This window comes from Pimephales promelas, chromosome 16 (genome assembly GCF_988280905.1).
Source record: "Pimephales promelas chromosome 16, fPimPro1.hap1.1, whole genome shotgun sequence".
NCBI lineage: Eukaryota > Metazoa > Chordata > Actinopteri > Cypriniformes > Leuciscidae > Pimephales > Pimephales promelas.
Genome location: NC_142784.1, coordinates 34,391,276 through 34,405,846, shown reverse-complemented (window position 1 = coordinate 34,405,846; position 14,571 = coordinate 34,391,276). Strand labels below are relative to the sequence as shown.

The following is a 14,571-nucleotide window of genomic DNA, read 5'->3' as shown; positions in this document are numbered from 1 at the left end:
CCAGCCATTGGGTTTCATTTTTAAATTACATTTTTAACCCAATGGCTGGGTTTGTACATATTTGACCCAAAGTTGGGTTAAAACAACCCAGCATTTTTTAGAGTGAGTGTAGTGATAAATATCTTTATGAGCTGATTAATTCTTACAATTGAATTAAAATTGAAACTAAATGAATGAATTAAAAGTAAACCCATAAAATGATCCCTTCAAGGTTCCACGTGTTCTCAGTATGTTGTCCTCCTAACACACGCTTATTTAGTCAAAAATGCCCAATTGAAGGTCAAATAAGGACAAACCCAAACATTGGATTAAAAATGCCATTTAAAAGAGTAACCCAACGGCTGGGTCAGTCCAAACTTTGACCCAGTATTTTCCCGAGTGTTGATGTATGTGAACTAGCGCAGCACATGAGACCTTATTGACGGGTTGAACATGGAGTCCAGTTGGAGACGGGGATCTCTAGAAGAGGTTGGTCTTGATTGTGTTGGGTTTCCGGTGGAAGGTGGACAGGACGCCGGCGAACGGCCCGGACGCCACACTGTCCGCGGGCTGCCAAGCCTTCAGCAGGTCCGGCGTGGGTCCGGCCGAGCCGAGGCTGGGCCACGGCGAGCTCTTCAGGCCCTGGTGGAGCGAGGGCGAGATGGAGGCGCTGGTGAAGCCGGAGCCGGAGACGGGGCTCGGACTGAGGCTGCCGGTGCCGGGACTGCCCATGTTCCCGGATCCGGGCAGGGACGCGGTGCTGTCGGGCGTCGGGCTGCACGTCGACTCTTTGGACTCGTCATCCTCAGATGAAGAGCGAGTCTCTCCGGGCTTCTTGGTGCCGCTCGCTCCTTTAGAGTTGGCGGCGCGTTCCTGTTTGCGAAACTTGGCCCGTCGGTTCTGGAACCAAACCTGAGGTGGAGCCACAAATCAGTCAGATCACATTTCATACAGGATTAATGTTCATTTATTGTCTATTAAATGATATTATCTGATGCAATTGTTTGATTTGAATTACCTTACACACTAAAAATATAATATTAATGTTAATTTTTAAGTCAAGTCACATTTAATTCTATAGCGTTTTTTTAGAGTACAGAGTGTTTCAAAGCAGCAGAGTGTGTGTCTACTGTACAGCAGATCTAGAGGAACACACACTCACTGTCCAGCTTGAGGAAACTTCAATTTTATTGTAAAAAAGGTATTCATTTATACATATACACACACTCTAAAACTGCTGGGTTGTTTCAACCCAATTTTGAGGCAAATATGGATAAACCCAAACATTGGGTTAAAAACTGTCATTAAAAAATGTAACCCAACGCCTGGGTTTCTCCATATTTGACCCAAATTTGGGTTCAAACAACCCAGCATTGTTCAGAGTGTGAAAGATGTTAAATTACTGAAGAGTTTAAACACTCAAGTTCCATTATGAGGTCTTTCTTTCCCTTTTTTTCCCTCTTTTTCTTCATCTATTCTCATTTTGTTTTAATCTGTTTTAGTTGGTGTCCTACTTCTATTTTTTTGCAAAATACAATAAATAAATAGAAATGAAAGAGCATTACATTTGTTACAGTATTAATGTTTCCTTTTAGTCTATTAAATGATATATCAAATTTAGATTTTAATTATGTTACATTCTTACAAGTAAATGTTCTTTATAAGCAGATTCTTTAAAATGTTCTTCACGAATAAATGATTCTTTTATGATTCTATTGCATTGCTGCAAAAAAAACAACTTTATTTTTAAAACTCTGGATCTGAACAATAAGATGAGATAGATTTGGTTACTCTTTATTTTAATGGGTCATTACAGTGTAATTATATACTTCAGTTATATACAGATTTCTTTCTTTCTTTCAGCATGGATGGTTCATGAACCTAAAGGTTCTTTAAAATATTCCTCACACTATAGAATTAGAACTAGGCCTATATTTAGTTATAATATAGATCTAGAAGTATGTATTTTTTTAAGGTTATTTGAAGAACAAACTTTTGTTTTTAAGATGCTGGATTCGAACTATAAAATAAATAAATGCTTTATAAATATTTTGGTTTCTCTTTATTTTAAGGTGTCATTGTTACAGCGTAATTATGTCAGTACTGAGTAATATTAATAAACCACTGTAAATGTTCTTATTAGGCTTTGGTTTAGTCGCATGTATTAGGCTATGCATCATTTCTAAAAAATGCTGGGTTGTTTTAAGTCAAATATGGACAAACTCAAACGTTGGATAAAAAAATGGAATTAAACAAATTAACCCAACGGCTGGGTTTGTCCATATTTGACCCAAAATTGGGTTAAAACAAAATCCTGCATTTCAATGACACTGTAAAATAAAGCGTTACCGATATTTTTCATTGTGAAGCGTTATTAACGCATGCATTTATACAAGTGACCAAAGCAGCCGCTATCTAAATGAATTACATCTGAAAGAGGCCCCAAATATCCAATATAGATGACAATTCACACTCTTATATTTTCATATGGTTTTGCACTTCAGTGATGCGCCTCACCTGCACGCGCGCCTCCGTCAGGTCGATCTTCAGCGCGAGCTCCTCGCGCGTGTAAATGTCCGGGTAGTGCGTCTCCGCGAACACGCGCTCGAGCTCCTTCAGCTGCGAGCTCGTGAAGGTCGTGCGGATCCGCCGCTGCTTGCGCTTCTCGTTCAGACCGGACGGGTCCGAGAAGAACTTGTACGGGACTGAAAGAGCAACGACACCGGGACAGTCAGGATGACGTGAAGCAGAGAAACAAGTGGATTCTGTCAATGTTGCACATTTCTGTCTGAATATTAAAAAAATTTAAATAAGAAAAAGAAACGGTCTCTGCGTTTCTTTGAGTGCCATAAAATATATTTGAGGAATGCGTCCGTGCATTCGTTTTATTATGATTATAATTCAATTATCCATTTCGTTTTAAAACGACAGACTCCCTATTAGTCACACATTTTCTGACGTGAAAATGCAATAATAATTAGCCTACACAAGCCAATAATTTACATTTACCGCATAGAAAAATCAGGCGAGACAGGATCGCGTCTCATTTATTTCTTCTGTCCAATAAACGCTCTTTTTAATTATAGATCCGTGAGACATAATTCAATTAATTACTTTAAATTGATTTGCCCCTCAAATTACATGACACGAGTTTTAGGCTATAATTTAATTAAATTAGTATAGAACGCAAACTCACAAAAAGCTATCATTCTCGTTTAATTTTTGCAACTGGGTATATATATTATCCGAATTAAAGATTGATTTGTATTAAATATACAAAATAACAGTTCTTTATCGGCATCGAAGAATCGATGGAATGCACAAACGGTTCTTTATAAAAATGTTCACACTTATTTAAAAAAAAAAAAAATTACGGTTATTTTAGGAACTGATCGCTGAAAGTTCCAATTAGAATTCTACGTCACAAAAGAAACCTTTTGGAACGTTTTTAAACACTGAGTGATGACGTATAATCGCTACATTCAGAACGAGTTCTGCTATATTTTAAACAAAGAAAAATGGACAGTTTAGCGTGACGAATACCTATATAACGCACGCGCGTAACATTCCACACCTGCTTTATTTTTTAAGTTGCATTGCATATGAAGTGTTTTAGTTCTCGCACATGCATGTGTGTGTGTGTGTGTGTGTGTGTCACCTGTGGAGTAGGGCGCGGGCTGGTGTTCTCTCAGCGCACCCAGTGCACAGCTGGCGGACCCGAGCGTTCCGCAGCCCGGGCTGGAACTGAACCCGTTCCGGATCGGGTTGTACTGGAACGCGTTGCTCTGACTGCACGAGTTAAAGTCCGCGTACGCCGACGCCTCCATCGCCGCCATGCACGAGTCGTACGTGTTCAGATACGAGTAATCCATTTTGTACATGTGGAGGGCGGAATGATGGAGACGCAGGTGTGTGTGAAGGTCCGCTCGAGGAGTGTGTGTGTGTCTCGGTGTGTTCCGCGGCTCTGCTGCTCGGTGTGTTTATAATAAAGTTGGAGTCCGGGAGACAATGGCGAGGCGGTGGTCTGTGTTTGCATGACAATGTCTCAGTTCTGAGATCCTCCTCCTTCAACACACACACACACACACACACACACACACTCTCTCTCTCTCTCTCTCTCTCTCTCTCTATGCATCTCTAATGCACCTCCGCGTTAACCCTTTCCAGCATCATCTGCTACACTTGTGCTTCACTCTTTCATCTAATGCTCCTTTGTTGCATTTTATTTCCTGTTTAAACGAGACCTGGAGCGCGCATCACCCGCGCGCGCGCAAATATAACTCTAAATAAATGACTATTAATGGCTATTAAGACTAATGGCATTAAGGCGAGGATGGGCAACTTTTCAAGAGCGGGTAAATGGGTCCGTTTTCCTCTTGCTAAATGAATTGTGGGATTGTTTCAGCTTTAATGCGGCTCTGGTTGGTAGTGTGAGATGAAGTTTAATTAGATTTCGGGAATAATGGCCTTTATTTAAACCCCCCAACGCTGCATTTAGAGGCCGAATGAAAGAAAAACGATCGTAAAATTAAAATAAACTATGAATTACTAATTAATGATGACTTGAAGTCGTTAATTGCACGCGTTTATTCGATCTGTTTTCATCAGATATGACTCGACGGAAACCTGCTGCTCACAGTCACGCGCATCTGTTTGCTGTCACTCACTATTATGCAGGAGTTTATACCAACTCTTAAAACAATATTAATTAGACATGGATATTATCCGTGCTTTTATAGCGCATTATGGGCCTACATGAAATGAACATTTAACATAAAAACCCGGTTTCAAATTATGCAATAATAATCGGATTTACCTTTATTAAATCAGGGACTGGATGTATTTCCATGCAGCTGAATGTGTCATTTTTAACCATATGTGTCATTGATTCGTTTCGGGTTTTCGTTTGACTTTTGACCCTGTAACCCTCTCTATGCGCGCGTAACCTGGTTATCCCGGAGCGGCCCCGGGCGAGCGCCTCACGGCGCGTTTGGATGATTTCGGCTGACGCGCGCCTCAAACTTCATCCATCAGCGTCCGCATCACGCCGCAGATTAACGACAGTACCGGGAAGTGACGAGATACACACGACAGCAACAAGTCTTCACGGACACCGGAACCTTTCAGCACGTGTTCATCATCTCCGTACACACCTGAGGAGAGCGCCGAGAACACCTGTGTGTGTGTGTGTGTGTGTGTGTGTGTGTGCGTGTGTGTGCGAGACTCAGAACGCGTTTTAGAATAGCTAAATCAATAGCAATGAATTATGCTATTTTTAATATCCATGCAGCTTAACGAAGGAATATATAGGCTACTAATGTATTTAATATTACACTTTTTAAAATAAAGGTTCCAATATAGTTTGTTTTTAATGCAGTGGGTTCCCAAATCCATTTTCCCCGAGAGTTTAATCAAAATAATATTTTGTGCAGTGGAAATATTCTATGGACGTTATGGCCATGGGAACGATCGATGCCAATAAGGATACATTAACGAAATAAAACAATGTAAAATTAAATGAAGTATTGTCTGATCCAACTCACTGTTAATTTGGTGTTTTACATCCTGCGTGATAATAAATAATTAATTAAAATGACAGATTCCACGTCATTTAAATCTATTAATATCTATGTTGCTGATTCGGCTTTAATTTTTGTTGAAATTAGCCTACATAAATGTTTAAACAAACAAATGAAAAAGTTTGGTTGTCAAATGTCTCGCGTCACCCGTTGTGCGCCCGGAGGGTTTCAGACGGGTCAGTCACTGTTTACGCGCGTGACACAGACGGGTCGCGTCTCATCCTTTCCCGATCCTTCATCCCTCTCTCTCATCAATCTCTCTCTCTCATTAGCCCAATCTGCATTCAGCAGTGATCGGTCACCGGGAGACACGCACGCGCGCGCGCTCGCTGTAATGTCCCGAGCATCGGATGCGATTACTGTCAGCCAAACCAAAACCAACCCAAACACAATTCAATTATCCCGGAGAGCACGAGACCCTGCGCTTTCCATTTATATATTTATTTTGCGCTCGGAAAATGCCCTTTTTGTGATGGCAAAGCAAAATATGAGTGTTTTAGAACCACAGGAGAAATTAATGGAGGCTCTCGGACAGACAGTAAGTGCACTAATGTTAAACGCTGGTTAGTGTAACTATCGATCAACAACAGCATGCCAGAATCCATCAAAAAATGAAAAGCAGCGCGCTCGGCCTGACCCGTTCTTCAGCTGTCAATCACAGACCTCAGCTGTCAATCACGGCACAGTTATTTACACAAGCGCCATGAATGAGAAAGAGCCTCGTTACTGTTTCCTGCTAATCGCCGATGAATTTTAAAGCTGCTGGTCTCACGGGTCGCTCGGATCGGGATTAGAGCCCATTTTCAAGACAAACACTCGGATTTGAAAGTCAGATGTCCGCGAGGGCCTTTGAAGAGATTAACGCATGTGTGCGCTGGTTAACACGGGGGACCGGGATCAGTTCCCCGGCAAACTCACCCCTGACACCGAGCAGAAGAGCCCGTGTGTCCGGCCCTGACTTCTGATCCACAGGACAGGAGAAACACTTTCACACCATCCAAACTGTTGCGTTCAAATCCTCTGCTCACACACACACACGGGGCATACCGCAGATTTAGCCTACACGGACGGATGTTCAAACGAGCCAAGACTGTTCAAAATACAACGGTCACTTTTAAAAAAGAAAAAAATTAAAAATTCAAACTCCAAATGTCAAATAAAAACCAAAAACTCCAACTGCCAAATAAAAATTCCAACTGTCAAATAAAAAGCAAAATTAAAACTCCAACTGTAAAATTTTCAAAATTCTAAATTCAAACTCTTCAAGTGTCAAAATTAAAATAATTATAATTTCAAACGGTCAAAATGTAAAAAAAAAAAATATACATTCAAATTCCAACTGTCAAAAAAGAAAATCAAAATTCAAACTCTAACTGTTAAAATTCCAATTTAAACGACCTGATGTCAGACTAACTTAAATGTCATTCTATCAAATAATATGTCTAAGCCATTAAGACTCATTTATTGCAATTTGCAAATTTAAATAATTATAATAATCATTTAATTTCATTAAAATAATTAAAAAACACTGCACAGATACAAAAAAGATGACACTAATGGTTTTTCCTATTCACAATATAGAAATTAACCTCCTGGGATTCTATTTTTCTAATAGCACACAGGCTTTAAACCTATTTACACTTTATTTTAAGGTGAAGTATAACATTGTACTCAATCAGATAAGAGTAATATTAATGAACTACGTGTAGAGTTACAGTTTACGTTTGGTAGAGTTAGTTACTAATTATACATAATTTACTCTTTATTACAATAGTAAGTACACGTAGAAACGTGTAACGTCATCTTTAAATCTTTTCTATAACATACAAATGCGCGATTCGTTTTTCATTCATTTGTCTAAATATGGAACAATAATATGAAATATAGCAAATGTTAGACAAAACTAAACACAACTTTAAATTGCCTATCTGTGGCGTTTTTGATCAGAGAATTATCTTTTTTTGTAACTAGCTAAATTGTAAAAACATGTTCATAATTTATCATCACAAATTTTCTCTTTTGTCAAATAAACTTAGAAAATTAATGAAGTTGAAAGAATTTTCGAATTTCTATTTATTAAACCAATCTCCATTAAATTGACTCAAAATTTTAAGGCAACCAGGCAACTTTATTTTTTTTAAGTAAAACCAACGGGTTTTTTTTTTTTTACAGTGGAAAACTTACGTCATTTTATTATTGAAAAAACAAACCCCGCATCAGATGTGGCGGTTCTGTCTGTCTGTGTGTATTGTGTGTGTGTAGTGTGTGTAGTGGCAGCAGCTGGAGAGCCAGTAATGGGCATACGCGTTAATCAGATCAGGGCTCCGGGGCCCCGCGCGCTCAGAGCCCGACACAACCGGCGCTGCGCGGGACCTGTGCAAACTTAATCGAATTAAACTCTCCTCTAAACTAATTAGCCGGCAATCTGCCACGCGAGCTGTCCCAGAGCAAGCTTTGAATTAGGCAGAATGGATTTCTCCCCGAGTCTTTCAGAAAGAGACACGAGACAGAAGAGAAGCTGCTCGCGCTTTTATTCGCTCTCATGTTCGCGGCGCGGGAAACCCTGTTCCGCACAGATGCTGTTCTTGCTGAAAAATAACAGCGAATGATGGGAACGGTAGAGTTATGTTACAGCTCCGACTTTACCAGCAGCAGGTAACAGACACCTGATCTCAAACGGCACATATGTGCTCAGACGGGACGCCATTTATCTTCGACACAGCACGAATAACAATGGCGCGACGCGGAGATATATAAGAAAACTAACGGTTACTGCAGAAACGCGCGTGCACGCTTTCTAAAATATCGCACGATATGGATTAAAATCAATATAACAGCGACAAAGGCACATCACGATGGCGGGAACGACAAAATAGGGCAATGAAGCGATAGAACGACCGATATATCGAAATGGAACGTTCAGGTCAGCATCGAATTCGAGAATATCGTCATAATAGGACGGTCACGTGACGTCATCAACATAACTTATTAAACAGTGATTGTGTTGTAAACACAGTATTTACACTCTATTGTTTCACTCGCATAATAAATCACGGGTTCTTTCGGAGTTTACACACGCAAAGCAACATAATTACACACACACATCACAAATAATACATTTTTTATAGTTCATACGGAGATAAAACCTGTCAGATTGTTTAATCTTAGTAATTTGTGTATCATGACAATAAATGAAAATGAAAAACAGACTAACTACAATAGTGCAAGAGCACAGTGCTGAGATAAATCAAGTGTGTGTGTTTAGAGACAGAAGCAGGACTACAGTCTCTCTCTCTCTGAGAGTAATTTCTCATCTCTCAGATGCAGAGCTACAGGACTGTAAATGGTAAATCAATAATTGTGTGTGTTCCTGCAGGTTTGTCCGGTGGGACTCGAGCAGAAGAGAGAGAGAGAGAGACGAGAGACCGGCAGCGTTAAAAGACACGGACACACACGATAATGGACGGGAGACGTTCACGGCTGTGTGTGTGTGTGTCTGTGTATGAGAGGCCGGATCAGTGCAGACTGTGATAGAGGATCATCATTACACACACACACACACACACACACACACACACAGTAATGTAAGCTGTCTCTCGGTCGGTGTATAATTAGATTGGACTGTTTGAGAGGCTGAAGGAGATTTTCTGCTGTTACAGCATCTTCTCACACACACTCCTCCGTCTCACACACTCATCCATATTCAACCTTCTATCACTGCAGAGATTCATGCTTTATTTGAATTGTTTATATTCTTGTAAACATGTTTTCCTGAATCAGTGAACATCTACTGTTCTTCTGTTCACAGAAGTTACATCTAAACTAACACAGGACCTGCACCCGTTAACCACACACTCACATCCCAAATACTGCACACACACACACACACACACACACACTACAATTACGGAGTTACAACTCACTGAACGGAGACCAAAACTGAGAGCGTGTCTGTGTGAGTGTATGTGTGTTTGTGTGTATATGTGAGTGTGAGTGTGTATGTGTGAGTGTGTATGTGTGAGTGTGTGTGTGTATATGTGATAGTGAGTGTGTATATGTGAATGTGTATATGTGAGTGTGTATATGTGAGTGTGTATATGTGAGTGTGAGTGTGTATGTGTGAGTGTGTATATGTGAGTGTGAGTGTGTATGTGTGAGTGTGTATATGTGAGTGTATGTGTGAGTGTGTATATGTGGGTGTGAGTGTGTATATGTGAGTGTGAGTGTGTATGTGTGTGTGAGTGTGTATGTGTGAGTGTGTATATGTGAGTGTGTGTATATGTGTGTGTGTGTGTGTGTGTTGTGGGAGGTCTCGGTCATGCTGCCTCTGTTTTAAGATGCTAATTTCATCCCCACAGGAAGTGAGTGAATCTCTACATGTGTAAAGGAGGATGCAGAGAAAAGAAGGAATGTTCCTCTTGCATTCCATCCTTCTGTACTCTGTCACTCACACACACACACACACACACACACACACACACACACACACACACACACACGTTCCACATTCCCAAACACATTCCTGTCACACGTTACAAGCCGTTCGATTACGAGCTGCAGATAAAACAACATTGCTGAACTAAAACCGGTTATCGGCTCACAAAAAAAATACAGTCAATTTGATTTTATTTACAGTTTTATTGAATGTTTGTGCGCAATAATAATAATAATAATAATAAAGATTTGGCGTTAAACATGTAAATGACTCTGTGATTAAATACCCATCCTATGGAAGCTCGTTTCTGCTTTAGAAAAAATAAACAAATGTAATTATGACTTTTCAAATCACAATTCAGACTCGTGTGTGTGTGTGTGTGTATAATATATATACATCTTGCAGTTCAGACTTTATAATTCTGAATTGTGAGATAAAAATCCTAAATTAGCTTCTTGATCCCGTAGCAGACACGAGCTTCAATAATATCCTGAGATAACCTGCAATAAACACACAAAACATTCATAATTTACACAAACAACTTCAGAAGTTTATCAGGACGTTTCATCAAAACAGTTTCTCTTTTAAACATTAAATCACTTCAACGATAAGAAACTATTTTGTTTAAGGCTAAAAACGTGAAACTAATTTTGTGAAGTGAAACATTTACGAGCAGAACCGATTACATTCTTCCTTGTGATAAAGCTGATGATTGATTCACATTGGGATCGTTAAACCTCAGCATCATTAGTGTTGCACAGTATATAACACAAACACAACTAATACACATCTTCAAATATATCTGTACACAGGACAAACGCTCAGGAAACGTGTGACGGAAACCAACATCATGCGAGAGTGTCATATTTTCAGTCTGCGCTCAGGAAACGTGACGAAAACCTTCATTATCAGCGACATCATAAAGCTGCAGTGATTTATGGGAGTTATTAAAGTTACGAGCTCAACTGTGATGAAACATTGAACGCACCATATTTTTAACATGTTTGCCAATAATCTGATGAACACTAAAACGACACGTACTTCTGCGTTTCTGAGGCTTCACTGGAGTCAGTGATGTCATATTTACACACACACACACACTAACCGGACTCGAGCATGCGTTTCAGTGGTGTCGGGGGGCGTAGTTCACGTCGTCGGGGTTCAGTGGCGAGCGGATGTTCAGTGTTCGGGCGGTGCTGTCGTCTCCCACCAGCTCCAGACGCAGAACCTTCACTTCCTGTCCTCCACCGTTCACTTCCTGTCCTCCTTCCACTTCCACTGAGAGTCGCAGAGTACATCCCTTCGGCAGAAGCTCCTGCTCGTACGCAGCGGCCAACTGATTCACCAGCCGCCGCTCCACCTGCACACACACACACACACACACACACACACACTGTAACTATGCTGTAAATAAGCCAAAAGTTTGGAATAATTGCAATTTTTAATGTTTTTAAAGCTCATCAAAGCTGCTCCTTGTTTCCTGTCCGCCTTTATTGGACAAACTGATTAATCCAGGTGATTCTGATTATTGCTGCTGTGACTACTGTCCAATAATGGAAGACAGTAAACAAGGAGCTGGCTGAAGTTCAAATTAAATTCAAAACAGTTCATACTTTTATTAATCAAGGGTTCATATCATGCTTTTAAATCATTCATTTTTACATATAAATCATACCGTTGTGGTCTATATAAAGCATAACTGCAATGCTTGGGTCTGAATTCCTCATTATTATAGCTCCACAAGCCCCTTTTCTGATGTGCGTCTGTGAGCGACCCGTTTCAAAGCGGCCCCTTTAAATAAAAAGGAGATGCGTCACACCCCGCCCGCTCTCCAGGTCCATGAGTTCACGGTCAGTTCAACTCCCCGCGTTCAGCCATTATTGTAGTTTGATTAGAGATATACGATTACATACGATACCTTCAAAGAACATTTTTATTCACACGTTAATAAAATGTCAACAACAGAAGACTTGTCCATCAAGCCTTACATATTCGAGCCAGAGCGAGCGAGTCGATAAAGACGACGACGAACCTGCAGAACAACCTCTTCATCATATGGATGTATTGGTATGCGAGTTAACTGTTTTGTGTTATTAGTGAACGTCGACTATTTCTCTTGTTAAAACAAGCACACTGACAAGATAAATGACTACGGTCTAATCTTACCACAAACAATCTGTATTGATAATATGATGCGTTTAGAAAAGCAGCTAAATGAGCATTGATGAAACTCAAGAACAATAATACTGCAGACGTGTAACGTTACTTCAAAACAAAAACAAAGAAAGACAAAGGTACTGCTAAACCATGACCACCATCTGTTTTAAGAAAGTAAAATACTTCATTTTTATTAACGATATTCGATCGGCAAACCCTTCTGTATAACGTTACCGTATCCTTGAAGTGCTTCAGGTCACTAACGTACATCCAACAACCGAACATTTTGACTTGCCCTCTCGTAACTTCTGCATCATTGAGCTCGGACTACAAAATCGGAGCGAGAAATAATAATGGCGGATTGCTCGAAGTGTCGGGCCGGTAGTCGATGTCCTTATTCGTCAGTTCTGCTGCAAATACGGTGACGTTATAGTTCAAAAAACATCATAGAAAACAGAAAAATCTGAACAGGTTGAAAAATGACCAAAACAGAATATAAAGATATAAACGAAGCACCTGAAGAGAATAATTTCATCTTTTCTGTACTTATAAACACTCCAAATATACAACAAAATGCATTTAAGGGCTAAAAAAGTGGATTTTGCATGATACGTCCCCTTTAAATGTATCAAAAGTGACCGTAAGGACATTAATGTTACAAAAGATTCTATTTCAAATAAATGCTGTTCTTTTGAACTTTCTATTCATCAAAGAATCCTGCTGTGATTGATGAGTGATTGACAGGTGTCACCTCGTGTTTGATGGATCGAGCGCCGTAGTGCAGGTTATACCCGGCAGCCAGCAGCTCCAGCACGGGACGCTCCCACAGCAGCGTGATGTTGTGCCTCTGCTTGGCCTGCGAGAACACACACACACACACATCAACACTATATTATAATAATTATTAAAAATGTTACTGATATTAAATATGTTGTTTAACATTGAAGCTTGTTGTTTTTCTCACTGTACCACATCAGATCATTTAGATTTTTTTTAAAATGCTGGCATCAACATATTTCAAACGACACACACACACACTGATGTATGACTAAAGGCCCTGAACCAGCGTGTTTGTCCCTGCAGGCAGACGTCTGACAGATATGAAGTTTTATACATATTTAAATATTTATGAATAGACCACATGTTAACTTCACTAATATGATTACAGTCGTCAAGAGCAGCAGCTGCTATTGATCCTAGTGTGAGTGTGTGTGTGTGTGTGTGTGTTCACCTTCTTGGCCCAGTAGTTGAGCTCTCTGCTGACGAGCTGGATTCGCTCAGAGTGACAAAACGGCAGAAAGTAAACGATCTCATTGATCCTCCCCAGAAACTCGTCACGCCTGAAGTGACCCTGAAACGCACCAATCAGATAGAGCGGTGACACATCGGCAGCCAATCAGAGGGCTCGAGTGCGTGAGGAGCATCAGTACCTTCAGGATGGGCCGGATGACCTGCTCCTTGAACGTGTTGGAGATGGTGATCTTCTCGCTCTTCTGGACATCTTCTACACACACGTATAAAGGTCAAATATTATTACACGGCTCTGTGGAATACTTGATTCTGATTGGTCAATCACAGTATATTATTATAAAACAGTCACTGAACTCTATACGCTCGCTAGGAACGGGTTTTCTTTGTGGACGTTTTGCTTTTGGTGAGCTAATAAAATATGAAAACTTTTGTGTAGAGTTATTTAATTATGCCATACAGTCTCGTGGACTCGCTCTCTCGTTTCATACAAATGCTGCGGTGGCCATTTTGTGTCTATTGTTTAGTATATTGTTGGATTATGGGTATGATTTTAAAACAGTTTAATCTGAAATCATATAACTAAACTTCATAATTATTTATGTTGTGAAATGCTGTGTAATAAGTGTTATGACTGTATACCGTATGTTCGTTTGAACTTGCCGCTGAAACGGTTCGCGGAAGCTTTGCGTTTAAAGAGCTAATTAAATATTTAGACTCAGCTCAATATTTCGTGCTTATGTGGCAAGTATCCATGTAATAAGCGGGATAATGTGCGTCCAGGTTTTTCCAGGCTTTTCATGATCACCCTGTCGAGTTTATTCTGAGATAAAAACCGGCTGGATGTACATGATCCGTTAGTGAAATGCTTAATTCTTCACCCAGATTTTCAGCGAGGCGTCTGCGGCTTTGCTCCTGAGCTTCCTGTCTCAGCTGCAATGCATGATGGGCAATTTCGTCACTGGCCACATTGGACGTCATGATGAAGATGGCATCTTTGCACTCGATCGTCTTCCCCTTCCCATCAGTCAATCGACCCTGAACGACAGAAACACCAGGGTATTTTTAATATAGCTGTAATATTGCACAGCTCAGTCTGTGCATAAAGTTGGATATACAGTACAGTATATATAATACACATATATACTGTACACTCACATAAAGTGACATATT

The 14,571-nt window shown here is 40.2% G+C and overlaps 2 protein-coding genes across 3 annotated transcripts in view; both read right to left on the bottom strand.

The window, feature by feature from the left end:
• Nucleotides 1-322: 322 nt before the first annotated feature.
• Nucleotides 323-3,996, bottom strand: phox2a (paired like homeobox 2A). Its single transcript, XM_039684615.2, has 3 exons — nt 3,638-3,996; nt 2,497-2,684; nt 323-891 (listed from the first exon to the last, which is right to left on the bottom strand). Exons 1-3 carry the CDS (start codon nt 3,858-3,860, stop codon nt 460-462), a joined length of 843 nt encoding a protein of 280 aa, XP_039540549.1. The 5' UTR covers nt 3,861-3,996; the 3' UTR covers nt 323-459.
• A 6,180-nt stretch (nt 3,997-10,176) lies between these two features.
• The window catches only part of clpb (ClpB family mitochondrial disaggregase), a 32,281-nt gene continuing 27,886 nt past the window's right edge, over nt 10,177-14,571 (bottom strand). Inside the window, exons 12-17 of one of the 2 annotated variants that reach the window (XM_039684906.2) lie at nt 14,280-14,436; nt 13,581-13,654; nt 13,382-13,501; nt 12,902-13,006; nt 11,099-11,353; nt 10,177-10,493 (exon numbers count right to left, since the gene is read on the bottom strand). In XM_039684906.2, coding sequence (XP_039540840.2) covers nt 11,117-11,353; nt 12,902-13,006; nt 13,382-13,501; nt 13,581-13,654; nt 14,280-14,436 — 693 coding nt within the window. In that variant the 3' untranslated portion in view covers nt 10,177-10,493; nt 11,099-11,116. Of the gene's footprint in view, nt 11,354-12,901; nt 13,007-13,381; nt 13,502-13,580; nt 13,655-14,279; nt 14,437-14,571 lie in introns of both variants that reach the window. The other variant, XM_039684905.2, reaches the window with a different exon arrangement.